At 41.8% G+C, this 17,692-nt stretch overlaps 1 protein-coding gene across 7 annotated transcripts in view; it reads left to right on the forward strand.

The window, feature by feature from the left end:
* The window catches only part of LOC146789135 (diacylglycerol kinase delta-like), a 688,844-nt gene that overhangs the window by 294,870 nt on the left and 376,282 nt on the right, over window positions 1–17,692 (forward strand). For 4 of the 7 annotated variants that reach the window (XR_014970027.1, XM_085630712.1, XM_085630708.1 and 1 more), the window contains exon 1: window positions 12,089–12,249. The exons of the other annotated variants lie outside the window; for them this stretch is intronic. Coding sequence is in view for 3 of the 4 variants with exons in the window: in XM_085630712.1 (XP_085486838.1) it covers window positions 12,181–12,249 (69 nt within the window). In the remaining variant the exon portion in view is untranslated. Of the gene's footprint in view, window positions 1–12,088; window positions 12,250–17,692 lie in introns of those variants that run through there. 7 annotated transcript variants of the gene reach the window in all.

A 17,692-nucleotide genomic window follows, 5' to 3' on the forward strand; every position in this document is an offset into this window, starting at 1 on the left:
AGAACATTGTCTTAATTAACGAAAAATCAACACCCTAAATAACGATACTTTTCCTCCAAAAAGTATATGTCGTTTCCTTAGTGATATTCTTAATCATGCATCTAGGATATTACTCTAGACTTGTAGTCACAATTATTTCGCATTCCTATTGAAAAACATACTTGTTTTACATAAATGAATAAACAAAGCAATGATCCAGAACGAGTCATAATAAATAATGAAAAGCGTCAGCATAATACTATAAATCATTTAAACTCATTTATCAGTTGTGCTTTTTGATCATTGTTGTCAGACATATAAAATGTAGGTTAGTCTTTATAAGCAATGGTAGTCCATTTTTTCTTATCCTCATCGTATTGATCTTAAATGTTGTCCCTATGGCTTTTTATGGGGGCAACATTTATAGAGGTTGTTAATAAACATTTTCAATCTATTCCAGACCTCAAGGTATATATATCTTAGTATCTTGACACTATCCCAGTGCAAATAGTCAGGATATTTAGCTTAGTCCTACCAAGAATATTGTAGTATTTAACTGAAATGAGGGCACCAGAACATTAACGTGTCTTTGTTTGCAAAAATAGAAGAAAATAATGAAATCTAGTCATTATTTGATCTAATCTTTGTGCTAAAGTTGATACGACTTGTAAATACGTAACATGAGATGTGTCTGCACTTCTTCTAATGTTGTGAGCCCAAGAAGGTGATCAGGAGATATCAATAATGAATAAACATATTAATCTTGGTATTTCTAGTTCATAATAGGAACGAGCTTATCCAGATATTGAGAGACTGAAGTATATTAATCAATGAAGACATACCTCAAATCACTGCGGGTTATTTTATCCACTGAAAATCAAGCGGGACGTCCTAAATTCGTAACTAATCAGTATATTGTAGTCAAAGAAATTCAGTTGATTGTCAAAAAGCTCCCGTCTTAATCTAAGATCAAACATATATTCAATCAATTATTGGGTCAGCGGTAAACAAAGGATCTAGATTTTAGGCAGTGAGCTACTTAGAACATACCTGTAGGTTATTTAAATCTCAAAAGAGCCTCTGTGTGGCAAAACTACTCTTGTGTCTGTTTACCGACACCGTTAAACACTCAAGTGGTCGTGAAGATGTCAGCGAATTAATCTAAAACGAAGAAAATATCTAATTTAGTTTGAGGTTAGAAGTTGGAGAAGGGTCTTACACTCCACTGATTAACTACTTATAAAATACCTGGCTGTTCTGAAGGTTTGAGTCTTGCATGCACGTCTGGACGTCGAACCAACTGTAGTGTTCGTTTGACGACAGCATTTATGCTGTTTAGATAGCGAAAAAGGACTTGGGGAAGTTTGTCAAATGACTAAAACGCTAAAAGGTGGCCATCTTTGAATGGAGTGATTGTTCTGTTCATTCAAGATCTTGAGTGCCAGTATATGTTAAAATTCACTTTGTCTTCTCGCATTGTGAATATTTCATAATGAATAATCAATTGGATTGGTTATTGTTGTTATTGATCGTATTGTATCGTCCAATATAGTTGGAACTGACCAAACATTGCCATTTTTAGGAGTAATGTTACTTATACTTCGATGTATAGAAGTGTTGAAATTTAGTCTTTCTAAACATCGATTTGTAAATTCATTCAAATAGTGATTTAAATATAGGATCAACGTGATTGCCCTTTAGTATGTTAAATGGGACGTTTACTCAACTTTATAAATTAATCAGAGTCATTTCACGACTCAATATTTTCTTTTTTTGCACTGATTTACTCTTAGAGCATAAAAAACTGCCTATACAAAACTAGAATATTTTATTTTGCAGCACTGATTTGTTCTTCGAGTATAAACAACTACCTATACAAATCTAAAATGTACATAACAATAGTCACTATGCCACAAATCGTATTTAAAGTGCGTTGTTAACCATAAACATGTTAAATCAATTAAATGATGAAACATTGCTATAGTCAAAATCTCTATTCCATACATCAACTTTGGTAGACTTCGTGAGAGAAAACACAAAATAATGATGAATCTGCTGTACACTGGAGAGAAGTATTTCATCAGAATAAATCTGTCAGACATAATCAAAAAATAGATAGTGACAAAGGGAATACTAAAGGGCAATCACGTTGATCCTATATTTAAATCACTATTTGAATGAATTTACAAATCGATGTTTAGAAAGACTAAATTTCAACACTTCTATACATCGAACTATAAGTAACATTACTCCTAAAAATGGCAATGTTTGGTCAGTTCCAACTATATTGGACGATACAATACGATCAATAACAACAATAACCAATCCAATTGATTATTCATTATGAAATATTCACAATGCGAGAAGACAAAGTGATTTTTAACATATACTGGCACTCAAGATCTTGAATGAACAGAACAATCACTCCATTCAAAGATGGCCACCTTTTAGCGTTTTAGTCATTTGACAAACTTCCCCAAGTCCTTTTTCGCTATCTAAACAGCATAAATGCTGTCGTCAAACGAACACTACAGTTGGTTCGACGTCCAGACGTGCATGCAAGACTCAAACCTTCAGAACAGCCAGGTATTTTATAAGTAGTTAATCAGTGGAGTGTAAGACCCTTCTCCAACTTCTAACCTCAAACTAAATTAGATATTTTCTTCGTTTTAGATTAATTCGCTGACATCTTCACGACCACTTGAGTGTTTAACGGTGTCGGTAAACAGACACAAGAGTAGTTTTGCCACACAGAGGCTCTTTTGAGATTTAAATAACCTACAGGTATGTTCTAAGTAGCTCACTGCCTAAAATCTAGATCCTTTGTTTACCGCTGACCCAATAATTGATTGAATATATGTTTGATCTTAGATTAAGACGGGAGCTTTTTGACAATCAACTGAATTTCTTTGACTACAATATACTGATTAGTTACGAATTTAGGACGTCCCGCTTGATTTTCAGTGGATAAAATAACCCGCAGTGATTTGAGGTATGTCTTCATTGATTAATATACTTCAGTCTCTCAATATCTGGATAAGCTCGTTCCTATTATGAACTAGAAATACCAAGATTAATATGTTTATTCATTATTGATATCTCCTGATCACCTTCTTGGGCTCACAACATTAGAAGAAGTGCAAACACATCTCATGTTACGTATTTACAAGTCGTATCAACTTTAGCACAAAGATTAGATCAAATAATGACTAGATTTCATTATTTTCTTCTATTTTTGCAAACAAAGACACGTTAATGTTCTGGTGCCCTCATTTCAGTTAAATACTACAATATTCTTGGTAGGATTAAGCTAAATATCCTGACTATTTGCACTGGGATAGTGTCAAGATACTAAGATATACATACCTTGAGGTCTGGAATAGATTGAAAATGTACAACCTCTATAAATGTTGCCCCCATAAAAAGCCATAGGGACAACATTTAAGATCAATACGATGAGGATAAGAAAAAATGGACTACCATTGCTTATAAAGACTAACCTACATTTTTTATGTCTGACAACAATGATCAAAAAGCACAACTGATAAATGAGTTTAAATGATTTATAGTATTATGCTGACGCTTTTCATTATTTATTATGACTCGTTCTGGATCATTGCTTTGTTTATTCATTTATGTAAAACAAGTATGTTTTTCAATAGGAATGCGAAATAATTGTGACTACAAGTCTAGAGTAATATCCTAGATGCATGATTAAGAATATCACTAAGGAAACGACATATACTTTTTGGAGGAAAAGTATCGTTATTTAGGGTGTTGATTTTTCGTTAATTAAGACAATGTTCTTTTATTTTATTAGGGGTCAACCTTGTAAATAAAATTGTCCTGAGGATGGTCTTGGTAAAGAAAACCTAAAGACCGAAACGTCGACAATCACACTGTTTTCCAGAGAAATGGCTATATATTGTTGTGAAAAAGTGTTGGATCAATTTGAAAGTGAAGGCATCAAATATTGAAATATTTCCTTTCACTGTATTTAATTGTTGTAATTTGAAGTACCCTTTTTTGAACTAGAAATATAAATTCAATTTTTATATATACACACGCTTGTTTCTCCTCCTTTTGGTTTATTGAATTTATTGTATTCAGGTTAATATGTGATGATTCACTCACACCTTATTCAATCCTGATTCTGACAAACTAAGCTGATTTAAGTATTGAAAAAGTGAAAATTAATAAATTTGTAGGTATATAACTGCCCTACCTTTAATTAAGAATCGAAATTATACAAATTATTTACCAAACAAATCCCTTGAAGGCACCTTTCTACCTGTTTATTCATATTTGCCCAAGCCCTCAAGGGTATATTGGGTTGTCCACTGCACTTACCTTACCTTGCAATATCAGCTCATCATTGGGAGACTTTGTGAAGAGAACTGATATCGTGCACTGCACAGTGTAAATGTCTGCTGTGGCAGGTTTGCTCCTTTTAGTGTGTGTTTTCTGCTTGTCAAGCGGGCCTCCGTTTTTCATATTTGACCAGATTCCCATTTCCCCAGTTCCCCAGGCTGTTGAAGTTTAAACAATTGCGTTAAAATGCAAGAACCTCAAGCAGTGGCGCAGTCCGTCAGCAACGGCACGAGTTTTGGGGCGGCAGCGTCCCTCCCTCTCTTAGCAGAGGCAGTCGCGGGGCAGCGGCTGCAGGAATCGCCAGCACCCCCGCTCTTAATCACTGGCGTAACGAAACTCGAGGGGGCCTCCCTGCAAGGCACGTGGCGGGGCCCCCTCCGGGCTGAATAAGGAGCTCTGCAGCCCCAGTGCTGTGCTGAGGGGGCCCCCTGGAGCTTGGGGGCCCCGTCACACCGCGGGGGCTGCCGGGGTCTGTGTTACGGGCGGCAAAGGGTCTAGCTACGCCACTGACCTCTAGCGTGAACACCCCCCACTAAGCACCCCCACCACGGTGACCCACAAAAATCTGCACCAGGCCTTGACTCACAGGGCGAACCAGACTATATATGCTTGCACATTGCCTGCCTCGGCAGATAACCGGGATGATCCTTTTGGTTGCGGCGTTTATGTGTCAGGTTTCTGGTGGCTAATCTTGGATTTTGCATTTTTTTCCTCAGCTGTATTTTGTCACTTGCGCTTCCTGCATGTCACGTTTCCCAACACGTTCGGCACTAATGGCTTTTTTATGTCAAGCTGGCTCCCAGCATTTGCTCCGCGGATTAAATTAATCATGATGAGGGTAAGATGTCTTTATGAAACAGGATGTTTGATGCAGAGGGCCTAGTTTTTGATGGCTGGCGGGAGGCGGCTGCATATGCCGACACGTGAAACCATTCAGGCGAAAAAGAGCCCGGGCGCATGGGTAAAATGTGCGTTTCTCTGCTTTTTGTAGGTAAATGGCTGTGTGATTAAGTATTGAAAAGGCGGGAGCATTATACGATTAAAGTATGAAAGATGTTTAATACGTTCTCTTCCACAGACATCTGTGTACTTCAAAGCAATTCCCGGAAATTGAGCCACAGTGGAATTTGTCTGTAATATCTACTAATGAAAAAAATCAAATACTATGAAGAAATTGCAACATATATTAGAACATTAGAATGTTGAGCACTCCATTGAAGACAGTGGAGTGCTCCGGGCTTCTAATGGCCAGTTTCTCAACATTCCACTGTTTGTTCACATCTGTTGGTGTAAACAAAGGCCTTAAGGGAGCCTGAGGGGATTTCGAAAACCTTTGGGGTCCGTGAGGCCTTTGTTTTTCAAATGAAAACATTCTGCTCCCAGGGGCGGAATATTTTAGTAGCCTTAGAGCCCTCTGTAGCGGGCTCTATCGGCCATTAAATGCCCGCTCTCTTGTTAAAGACTCTTACCTTCAGTTTGGGCCTTCACCGCTGGAGTGGGCCTTTAATGGCTGATACAGCCCGCTACTGGGGGCTATAAGGCCTTATTAGACCATTAAAATACTGGTTGCTCCTTTGACGACAATGGAGTGGCCATGGACTAGTAATGGCTGGTATCAGCCTGGAATGGCAACATTCCAATGTTTGTATTTCTGTTTCTCCTTTTTAAATATATGATATTCTATCCACAGAGAATGGAATGTTCTAATAGCTTTATAGCCCTTTTGCCTTAGGCTATACCAGTTGTTAAAGGCTGTCTCCCACTTTACATGCCCTCACACACAGCTCGGGTCTATATCTCTGGTTCAGGGCCTTTAACAACCTGTATAGCCCTCATCAGCAGGCTGTAAGGCTATATTCGGCAACCATGGCTCAGAGGCAACTCAAACCAGTCACTTTGTTTCGTATGCAACATTATGTACATTTGGACTACACCAAGGCCCTTGTCATTAGATTAAACATGAACATTCTTGAGGTAAGGGTGTGCAGTGTTCAAGTGGGGCGACTAGGGTCCTATTGATAGTAAGGAAAATGGGCACCTATTACCATAGTAGGATAGTGACAGGCAGCCATAATTTGAGTGAATTCCTCCCACCCCTGGGTCTTGAAAGTGCTACTGCCCCTATTGAACCAATGATCGCTTCACCTCAGAATTAAACAAATGCTCCTATTTTTGCACTGGGGTTTATTAAGAAAAAACCTGCAAACCTTTGACGCATTCATTTAAATCCAATTTCTTTGCTGCTGAGTGGGCTTTTGGAACTCTGGGTGGAAATGTTACTTCTCAGAAATGGTTCCCATCCCGTAAACCCAACAGAGACTAGTTCTCGAGAAGGTTTTCCTCTGGGTCCTGAGGCATCTAGTGGTTACCAGTCTGCATCCGCAATGGTAGTGTTGTTGCCGCAGTTGTTCTAGGACATCCAAAACACTCCTTTCTTAAATTTGGTTCTCCAGGAGCAGCAGAGGCAAGCAGTCAAGGCTTATTCTAGGAGATGGCAACGGGCCTCGGACTGGTAGGCTGCCTCAGCTGCAGGGATATAGATAAAAATGGCATGTGCCCCTGACCTACAAATCAGCTGTCAGCAACCTTCAGTGTCCCATTCCTAAGCCTGGGTGGAGTTCGTGGAGTTCCGTGTAGCGGAACCCCACGAAGTGCAAAAGAACTCTGCCGCGTAACGCAAAGTTCTGAAAGCGGCGTAGTGTGATAGATAAATGCTGTTAGCAGTGATTTTCAGTTCCAGGTGCTTGTCCGCACTGTGCAATCATCGAGAATGGTACCATGCACAGCTCAAGCGGGTGCTGCTTCCTATCTGCCGCTCGAGTAGATTTTTACTCAAGTAGCAGCTTTCTCAACGCGAAAGGACGGATTCTCAACGCAAGCACCCACGTTGAGAGATCTCGCCGGGAGGTTGATTTTCCATGCTCGTCAACTTGATTTTACCGATTGCAAACTAGGAAAAATCTCGCAGGAGGTGGATTTTCCTTGCTCGCACTCGCCAACTTGATGTTGACGAACGCGAGCGAGGGAAAAAAACTTCACTCCGCTTAGCGGAGTTGAGTTTTTCGGAACTCTGCGAGTTCTGCGTAACATGGAGTGCGGAAAACTCTGCAAACTCCGCGAGCGGAGTGGAGTTCACCACCCAGACTTTTCCATAGCCTGGTAAGAAAGGCATGGAGCCGCCCACGACTGTCGATTGGGGTAAATTTGTGCATGCCCTGACTTGTTGAACATCAGCAAGAATCAAAGAACATGATCAGTGGACTCACAGATTGTTGCATCCACAGGTGGAAAAACAAAGGACGGGCCAGACAAAGTCAAACAGGGGCAGGGTGGCAGAGCTTTCCTGGCTATGCAAAGATATTTGGTGCTCTAGCCATTTGATCATGTGGCATACAGGAGGGGCTTGCACACAGATGATGGCAAAATTAAGACGGTGGGAGAAGTAATGGATGCTGACTCTTCCCAGTTGCTAAGCGGTATCCTGTGTTTCTGCCACCCAGAGACAGTCGCCGTGCTTATTTTGAACCAGTGGTTTCCAGTGCTCAGCACTGGCACTTAATTGTCAACACTGGCACTTAGACAAACAGCGCCACCATGTGGTAAACTGCCCAAATGTCGAGATCAGCACAAAAACATTTATTTATTAATTCAATATACACTAAAAGGTTTAAAACCTGTGACACAAGCCATTCTTATAGCTAAGGGGGCCTAGAATAGTGTGAATTTTCACACTGCTAGGTGTGTGGTGGTTAGTAGTTGTGCTGGTTCTGTTATTGCCAGTGCTGGTAGGAGCAATGAGTGGTGCTAGCAGCAGTGATCTCCTGACGGGAGCCCTGGAACTTATTATTTTGCAAATTAAGCACTGGTGACAGAAGTGTAGTTGGTGCTCTAACCAGGCTGTGTTACTATAACGTCCTCAATGCTGGCTTCTGAAGACTGTGTTTAGCTGCTACACGTGGTACATAATGCCACATTCAGAGCTGTCGCTCATCAGAAAAAAACACACTGATGAATTAGACACCTCTAGGATTCTGTACAGCTGCCCGTGGGGTCCAAACCCCATTTCACATTGCCTGGCATTCAATCATCAGCTGTTGTTGAGACCTACCTCAATAACATAGGCATCGCAATGTTGCCACCTGCAGGTCTCTGACCAGCTTATAACTATCCTCATATACATCGTCGACCAATGGATTTAGCATCATCAAATCAACTGAGCATATGCATGATAATTTATTTGGAACCTGATTTAAATCCAGTTAATTACTCAAACCCTCCTTTCCACTTACCTATGTATTCCAGAATTCAACAGAATAATAGTCTCCATGGCCAACCTACACTCACAAATGTGGAAATTAATTTCAAACCCTTGGCAGATGGTGTAATTTTCTTCAAGTGGCCATTAGTTGTGCTCAGTAAGCACCCACACATGTGGAGCAATTTGTTCTATCAGATTCCATGCATCTAGGAAGACTTCTTTAAAAAACAGATGGGGGGGCTAGCAGGTGGCTGTCCCTGGCATGGGCCAGTAAAAAGACCTGCTTTGCTACTTTATACAGTATTGAGGCCTTCTGCAGCCATGCTCTAGTTCACAATATGTCTCAAAAAATATATCCCTAACCGAAGACATGAATGGCATGTGTGCTGAGGCTGGGGTAAAAAAAAGCCACAACTTGCTATGGTGAATTTAAGGAAGGAACGCAGGCTCTCCTTAGCCATACAGGGATAGCTTTCAGCAACCCTGCATATACACTTCCTGAACACAAATCTTTAATCAGCAATTAAAATGACATTGTGTTAGCAAAGTAAATGCTTTGAAGAGTACACACTAACTCAATTATAAGAAAGACACCATACTGCATCTGCAATTTAGCAAAAGGTCTACTTGATGTCCCAGCACCAAAACCTAATGGGAACACAAGTGGGCTAATGTGACCATTCATGAAATACTGTGGCCATAATGGCCGGCCCATGCAAGCAATGCAAGCCATAGAAAACATATGAAAGTCAAAGGCAGTCGACTTATAGACACTCTCTTGTTAATTCTTACTGTGCCTCTTTCAAGAATTGTTGGCATGAGGTCTTCCAGGCAGCTCTACAAAAAGTAAATCAGCTTGGTTCCCCATCAAGATCCTAGTTCTCCCATTTTCATAAAAAAAGAGTCTTTTCCTAAATCACTCCATTGAACCCCTTTGTAATCCAAGCCTTCTCCATGGCCCACCCAGGCTTTTTCTTGCCAGGGCAGATCAGACCAAATCTGTTTCAACCCCAAAATCCAGCCAATGTTTTCAAACTTATCATTTCACCTGAAGCCTTTTTCCAATTCCTTCACAGGACAGAAACTGCAGTGATGTGCATGGTTGGTGGCCTCCTTCACATTACACAATGCATCTGCTCATTCTTGTGGATTTGGGTGCATCCTTTGACACAATCAACCACAATATCCTAGTCAGCTGGCTGTGCAAAAAGATCCGAGTGTCTGAGTGGTCAGTCCTTCAAATCCCTACAGCGAAACATCCATAACTGAATCACTCAAGTTGCACCTGAGTATTCCTCTCTGCCACCAGTCCCACCTTTGAAGCACCTGTAGAATATCTACACGCGTCCTCTCGGAGATCTCCTAAAAGCATTTGGAGTCGGCTTTTATATCACATGGCAACATCCTTTTTCTGCGGGTGATAAACATTGGGGAAAACCTTCTCGACTTAAAATCCAAAAAGAGAGAGCAAAAAAAAAAATAGAACGAATTAGAAGCGCTACATTGTCTTCATGTGTGCTCTTTGTGCCCCTCCTGAACAGAAATGGTCACCCCAAAATGTTTACCAAAATAATTTGCCTTCAGAGTCTCGAGCTGATCTAGTTGTTAGGGACTACACTCCTCATCAGGGAAAGCACAATATATCAGGGTTAAATGGAATAAAATATTAGACGCATAAACGACTGAGTTCTAGGTCAAAAATAGAGCAAAAACAATATTTTTTCCTGAATAATCAAAAATGCGTTACAGAGGAAAAATGCGTGGATTGCCATGAAGGCCCAAAAAAGAAGTGCAGATAAATACAAAATCATAAAATGATATAGTCCTAAATTAGTCATATTTTAAGCAAATATGGTAATTGTCTTACTTATAAATAGCACAGACAGCCTGACAAGTCACCTACAAGAAAAATGGTAAAAAACACGAAAAACAGAATCCCAAAGATTCTATAGACAAATCACACAAGCTATTGATAGATTCTTCAAATTCAGCATGGTATGATCATAGCGATATGATATGATTACAGAGAGCTTCATTGAGAGCGTGGAGGGTACTGAAAACCCTCCAATATCTCGGGGAAACTCTAATATGCAGGTTTTAATTAGGACAAGAAGAAAATGTAATTACCCTGGAGTCATTTTAGCAATTCCGTGTTACTTTTTTGCTCCAAAATCACAGAAAATTATGCAATTATGCCAGTTTGCATAATTATGAGCAATTTGGCACAAAAGTCTTACCACATAATGAATTTAGTGAGCGCGAGCAGCTGCTGGCTGCTACTGTTAATTTTCTGTTGCATTTAGAGTTATTTTATTAGCGCAAAATGCATCTTAGGGTGCATTTTTGCAATTGATGCATCTTCTCACATAGTTTTGCTGTAATTTCGCGTGTTTACTACCCTGTGGAGGATTGACCACAAGTCATGCTCGACAATCTTCTTCCATCACTCGGCAATTGAGTAATCTTCGGTGTACTCTGTGGGGCACAATTTTTGGGCACCCTGCTCAGCTGGAGCGTCACTTTTTGTGACACTCTGGTGGCGCAGATTACATCATTATACCTATGGGGCCACGCAAAGCCACCATCTGTGGCTTTGAATGGCCTTACAGATATGGAGCAAAGCAATGCAGCGCAAATCGCTGCGTTGCTTTACCCTGCACTAGAGAAGCGTTCCATGCGCGTTGCAGTGGGTGTTCACATGCAACACCCATGGATTTTGATGCTGCCCCAGACGTACAAGAGCATGTACACATGGAGAAGCGCCAAATCCTTATGCCTTCTGAGGTGAGGCATAACGAGGAGAAATGTATTTATTTCTCCTCGTACTTTCCTACAGCGCACATAGAAAGAGGAAAATGCCTCTAAGGATTGTTTATGCCTACAACACAGGCACCCTTGTACCATGGTGGTGCAAGGGTGTCTGCGTTGGCGCTAGGCTGCTGAAGTGGCGCCAGCGCAGGGAGCGAGGACAGAAATGCACAGTATCGCATAAGTACAGTGCATTCCTGTTCTTTCACTTTGGCGTAGGGCAGCACAGCAAGACTACGCCAAAATGGCAGCACAGCAAGGTGACTTGCTGTGCTGCCCTACGCGAAAATCCCATAAATGAGGGCCTGTGTATTTTTAAATAGAGAAACAGGCTCACACGCCCAGATAAAAAAAGCACTTTTAGAACGAGGACATGCACACAAAAAAAACCCGATGCGCTTCGGGCACACTTGACTGACAGCTCCTTTCAAGGCTGTGTGGGACACTCGTCTCAGGTTAGCGCGAGCCTTCCGGTTCGACTGGTTCTTCCACTTATTTCTCTTTCTACATTTCCCTTAAGATCTATTTTTAAGCAGCTCCCCGCCCTGCCAGCCGGAGACGTCCCCCTGACTCACTTCCGTATTTACCTGCCTGGTGGGATGGCCCAGGCTGCGGCAGGTACTCCTCATTTGCATGCGCCCGCTGATTGGCTGGAAGGATGCCTGGTCCTCCCTCTGCTTGTACGGGCTGAGAGGATACAGGAATGTCCTCGGCGAGGAGGAGAGATGCCGGCGGAGCTGTGCTTGCCGTGAGACCCTGGGAGCATGAGACTGCGGGCTGGCCGACGCAAGATGCCCGAGAGGATTGCGATTGAGACTTTCGTCGATATCCAGGTTTGCATAAAGACATAACCCTCTCAACATTGGCACTAGGCTGCTCTCTGCCTGGTGGTTTTTAGGAAGTGAATGGAGTTTCCTTGTCTGCCCGTTCTTATCTGCCTCCGTTCTCCCTTCCTTCCATTCGTACTCTGCAAACATCTGCTTTCACGTGCTCACCCCTCCGCGCGTTCCTGCAGTCAGCCAGCCGGTCTCGGGACAACGCCACCTGTCACTACTTTTCTTGTAGTGACTACTTCCACAACCATCGTCTCACACGTATGAACATGTCACAGGGACGTATTGTGCATTACCGGCCCAGTTAATGACTCACGCGTGCATTTATTTTTCATCACTTACAGGAATGATGTTTAATTTAAGTCCATCACTAACACTCCGAAAGACTCCCAAATCAGTATCCCTGACACTGAGAACATCCCATACATGAATATCACATGTATATTGCATGTAAATCACCGACATAGCGAATGTGTTATAACTGCTCTTTGGAATGACTCAGACGTATGCATCACTAACACTCTGAAAGACTCCTAACCCAGTATCCCTGACACAGGGAACAGCCCATACATGAATATCACATGTATATCGTATGTACATTGCTGACGTAGTGAAGGTGTTATAACTGCTCTTTGGAATGACTCAGACTTGTGCATCACTAACACTCTGAAAGACTCCTAACCCAGTATCCCTGACACAGGGAACAACGCATACATGTATATTACATGTATATCGCATGTACATCACTGACATAGTGAACGTGTTATAACTGCTCTTTGGAATGACTCAGACTTGTGCATCACAAACACTCTGAAAGACTCCTAACCCAGTATCCCTGACACAGGGAACAACGCATACATGTATATTACATGTATATCGCATGTACATCACTGACATAGTGAAGGTGTTAGAACTGCTCTTTAGAATGACTCAGACTTGTGCATCACTAACACTCTGAAAGACTCCCAACCCAGTATCACTGACATGGTGAACAGCCTATACATGAATATCACATGTATATCGCATGTACATCACTGACATAGTGAAGGTGTTAGAACTGCTCTTTAGAATGACTCAGACTTCTGCATCACTAACTCTCTGAAAGACTCCTAACCCAGTATCCCTGACACAGTGAACAGCCCATACATGTATAACACATGTATATCGCATGTACATCACTGACATAGTGAAGGTATTATAACTGCTCTTCAGAATGACTCAGACTTGTGCAACACTAACACTATGAAAGACTCAGAACCCAGTATCATTGACACAGAGAACAGCCCATACATGTATATTACATGTATATCGCATGTACATCACTGACATAGCAACTGTGTTATAACTGCTCTTTAGAATGACTCAGACTTATGCATCACTAACACTCTGAAAGTCTCCTAACCCTGAATCCATGACACAGAGAACAGCCCATACATGTATATCACACGTATATTGCATGTACATGACTGACATGGTGAATGTGTTATAACTGCTCCTCAGAATGACTCAGACTTGTGGATTACTTACATCAGCGGCTCTTAACCATTTGTCCATGAACCTCTGTAGGCCCAGGCCTCCTAATCTGGGGTGCTCGGTGACTGTTTAGAAAATTAAATATTATTAGCAGGTTAATATCATACTATGCACATAAAAAAGCAAAGTATATAATTGAGCATTTGAAAACGTTCTGTAAATGGAAAGGAAATGGACATTGGAACCACAAAAGCAGGTAGGTGTCCTCAGCATGATTAGGGGGAGCAGCACAAGTGCAGCAGTTAATAGAATGGAGGATGAGTAGTCACTGTTTCATACATGTGCATCGCTGACATGCTGAATGACTGATACGTGTGCATTGCAGACATAGGCTCCAGTTCATACATGTGCATCACCGACGCAGTAGATGTCTCATAGCTGTGCATCATTGACTTGATGTAAAACTCATAATTGTGCAGCACTTATACAGATGATGTTTCTTGCATGTGCATCACTGACATGCTGAATGATTCATACTTGTGCATTATTGGCACTCTGAGTGTCATATAGCTGGGCATCACTAACATGGTAAAGGACTCCTTCTCGTGCATTTCTCACATAGTTAATGTGACATACCTGTGCATTGCTGACTTGCAGAATGACTCATACTTGTGCATTGCAGACATAGGCTCCAGTTCATACATGTGCATCACCAATGCAGTAGATGTCTCATAGCTGTGCATCGTTGACTTGATGTGAAATTCATACTTGTGCATCACTTATGCATATAATGTTTCACACATGTGTATCACTAACATACTGAAGGATTCAGACTTGTGCATTAGTGACACTGAGATTGTCATATAGCTGGGCATCACTAACATGGTGAAAGACTCCTTCTCGTGCATTACTTACCTAGTTTATGTTTCATACAAGTGCATCGCTGACTTGCTGAATGACTCATACTTGTGCATTAGTGACATAGGGCCCAGTTCATACATGTGCATCACCGACGCAGTAGATGTGTCATAGCTGTGCATCATTGACTAGATGTGAAATTCATAATTGTGCAGCACTTATACAGATGATGTTTCTTGCATGTGCATCACTGATATGCTGAATGACTCAAAAGTGTGCATTGCTGACATGGGGCCCAGTTCATACATGTGCATCACCAATGCAGTAGATGTCTCATAGCTGTGCATCATTGACTAGATGTGAAATTCATACTTGTGCATCACATATGCAGATAATGTTTCATGCATGTGCGTCACTAACATGCTGAAGGATTCAGATTTGTGCATTAATGACACTGTGAGTGTCATATAGCTAGGCATCACTAACATGGTGAAAGACTCCTTAGCGTGCATTACTTACGTAGTTTATGTTTCATACATGTGCATCTCTGATACTGAATGACTCATACTTGTGCACCACTGGCATAGTGAATGTCTCTTACCTCAGCATCACTGACAGGGATTAACTCACACTTGTGCATCACTGACAGAGTGAATCTCTGAGAGTGGTGCGTCACTGGCATGTTGAATGTCTCAGACTAGTGCATCACTGCCATGTGGACTGTGTCGTGTACATGCATCACTGACACTCCGAATGACTGTTACTTGTTCATGTCTAGGATGGTGAATGTCTCTTACCTGTCATCGCTGACACAGTTGTGCATCAAGGACACAGTGAATGTCTTAGTGCTCTATTTCATTGGCATGCATCAGTGACATGTTGAATGGCTCACTAGAATCACTAACATAGTTACCGTGCCATACAAGTGCACCACTGACATGATTCCTACCAGGTTAAGGACCTATACTTTTGCACCACTGACTCAGTTAATGTCTTAGAGTTCACCAGTGACATTTTAAATGATTCATTATTGTGCACTTACATAATCAATCTAGTATAACTGTACACCACTTACCTAGTAACGGTTGCATGGCTGTCCCTATCTTACATAGTGCAAATCTCAATGCACTAGTTACTAACAAGTGTCTGATACCTGTGCACCACTGACATAGTCAATGTCACAACATTTTTCACCACTCACAGAGTCAACATATGATAGCTGTGCACGCCTGACGTAATCAACATTATATCTGTGACCACTATAGTCAATGGTTCGAACACAAGCACCACATACACAACATTCCAGACCAGCACACAGTCAGTGTGACATTCTTGTGCATCATTTACATTGTCAAAGTTTGATCCACTTTCACCAGTTGCAAAGTCAGCTGTGCACCGGTGCTCCTCTTACATCATTAATGTTTGATACCCTTGCACCACTTACCGCAAAGTCCCCAACTCATGCACCACTGACACAGTGACTCATTTATGGACACCACTTTCACAGCCAGGGTTTTTAGTTATGATCATCAGTTGTACAACAGATAAAGAGGTCACAGCAGCCCCCTTGTCAGCATCTTGCTTGTGTTCCTTGTGTGAAACACTCAAATGCACACTTTCACTATCACCTATGTTGAACCCATTGTAGGTTTTCTCAGAGCTCTGTTGTCTAACTCGTAGTCATAGCTAACCTCTTACACTTTCACACAGCCAGCCAGTGTCTCCCACAGGAATAGCGAGATAGAGCAGTGTGTGTCCTACTGTAGGGTATTTTAATTGCGGCGTTTACCCGTATGACTACATTACAAACTGTTCTTGCAGCTGCCAAGCTGATTCATAGTAATGTGTGAATCTCTTTTATCTGAATCTTAAGAGCATTTGGGGCCAGACCACTACTTAGCGGCCGCCATACGTCCTTTGTAATGTGTGCCCCATCGGCAAACCTGATATTTTAGTCAATGACGCTGTGCATGCTGGGATTTCGTTACAAGACAGGAGGCTACCATTATGCAATACTCCTTTATTGCTGCCCCCAACGTGCAGCCCTTTAAAGGATATCAATACATCACAAAGCAAAAAGAATGTTCAGAATACATAACTATCCTCAGCATGTAGATATCCTCTTCTTTTATTCGCTGGTCCAGACAGGATAAGTACCTCCTTTCATGTGCTTTCTTTATTATGTGCTTTTGTGATTGAGTGCTTTATTCTTACATTTTATGGGTGCTTTATTTTTACTTTTATTGCCGGTTATGTTGTTTGCCTTTCTTTCATGCCCTTCCAATTTACGGTCAGGCCAGGTAAGGTTAGTATCCTTTCTATTTTATTAAGAAGAAATGTTGTTGTAAATATTTGAAGTAAGCTGAGCCCTTACTGCTTCGGCGTTTGTGCCAATTACAGCAATGCAGTCCTAACCGCTACGGATGCCTCCTTCCATCGTGCTTCCTGAGTGCAGTTACAGGCGCAGCACGGTCACGGGGGGCTTCCCTGCCGCTGGCTGCCTTATTTGATGGGGAAACTATCTCTACAGCGGTTATCCCTGCTGCAAAACTTGCCTTGGAAAGGGAGACCTAGCAACGTTCCATTGAACGCATTGCTAGGGAACATCCCTGATGATGGGAGCGAAACCTGAACACGCTCGCAACATGGCCGACTCTTTGCTGCCGTCCGTGGGCCTTCATTCGTTTTTCCCACCCACGTGACGCGCTAGCTTGCGTGTTGCCTGGAAACCACTACAGTTACGGTTTCAAACGACGCGGACGACAGCGAGCGCCAGTGCCTAATCTTTAGGAGATTGACAAAATATGTGCCAAGGAATACTTTGAGACATTATCAAAGCGGTATTTCAAGGCAAATTGTCTCTAACAATTGCCTGAATTGTTTGAGGTGATCTTAGATTATTCTGGTAAACAGTTTTGGCCTACTTGGCTGTAGCTGTGTGTTTGGGCATTTAATAGTTACAAGGCTAAGGAGGGCTCTAACAGCCAGGCCCATGATTTAATGGGGGAATCCATCAAATGATTTACAGGAGAGGAACTTGGGTCATCTGTAAGACAAGAGGTGGACACCGCACTATCTAAGAGGAAGACGCCCCAGCTGAAGAAAATAAATT

Source organism: Triturus cristatus, chromosome 10, assembly GCF_964204655.1.
Source record: "Triturus cristatus chromosome 10, aTriCri1.1, whole genome shotgun sequence".
Lineage (NCBI taxonomy): Eukaryota > Metazoa > Chordata > Amphibia > Caudata > Salamandridae > Triturus > Triturus cristatus.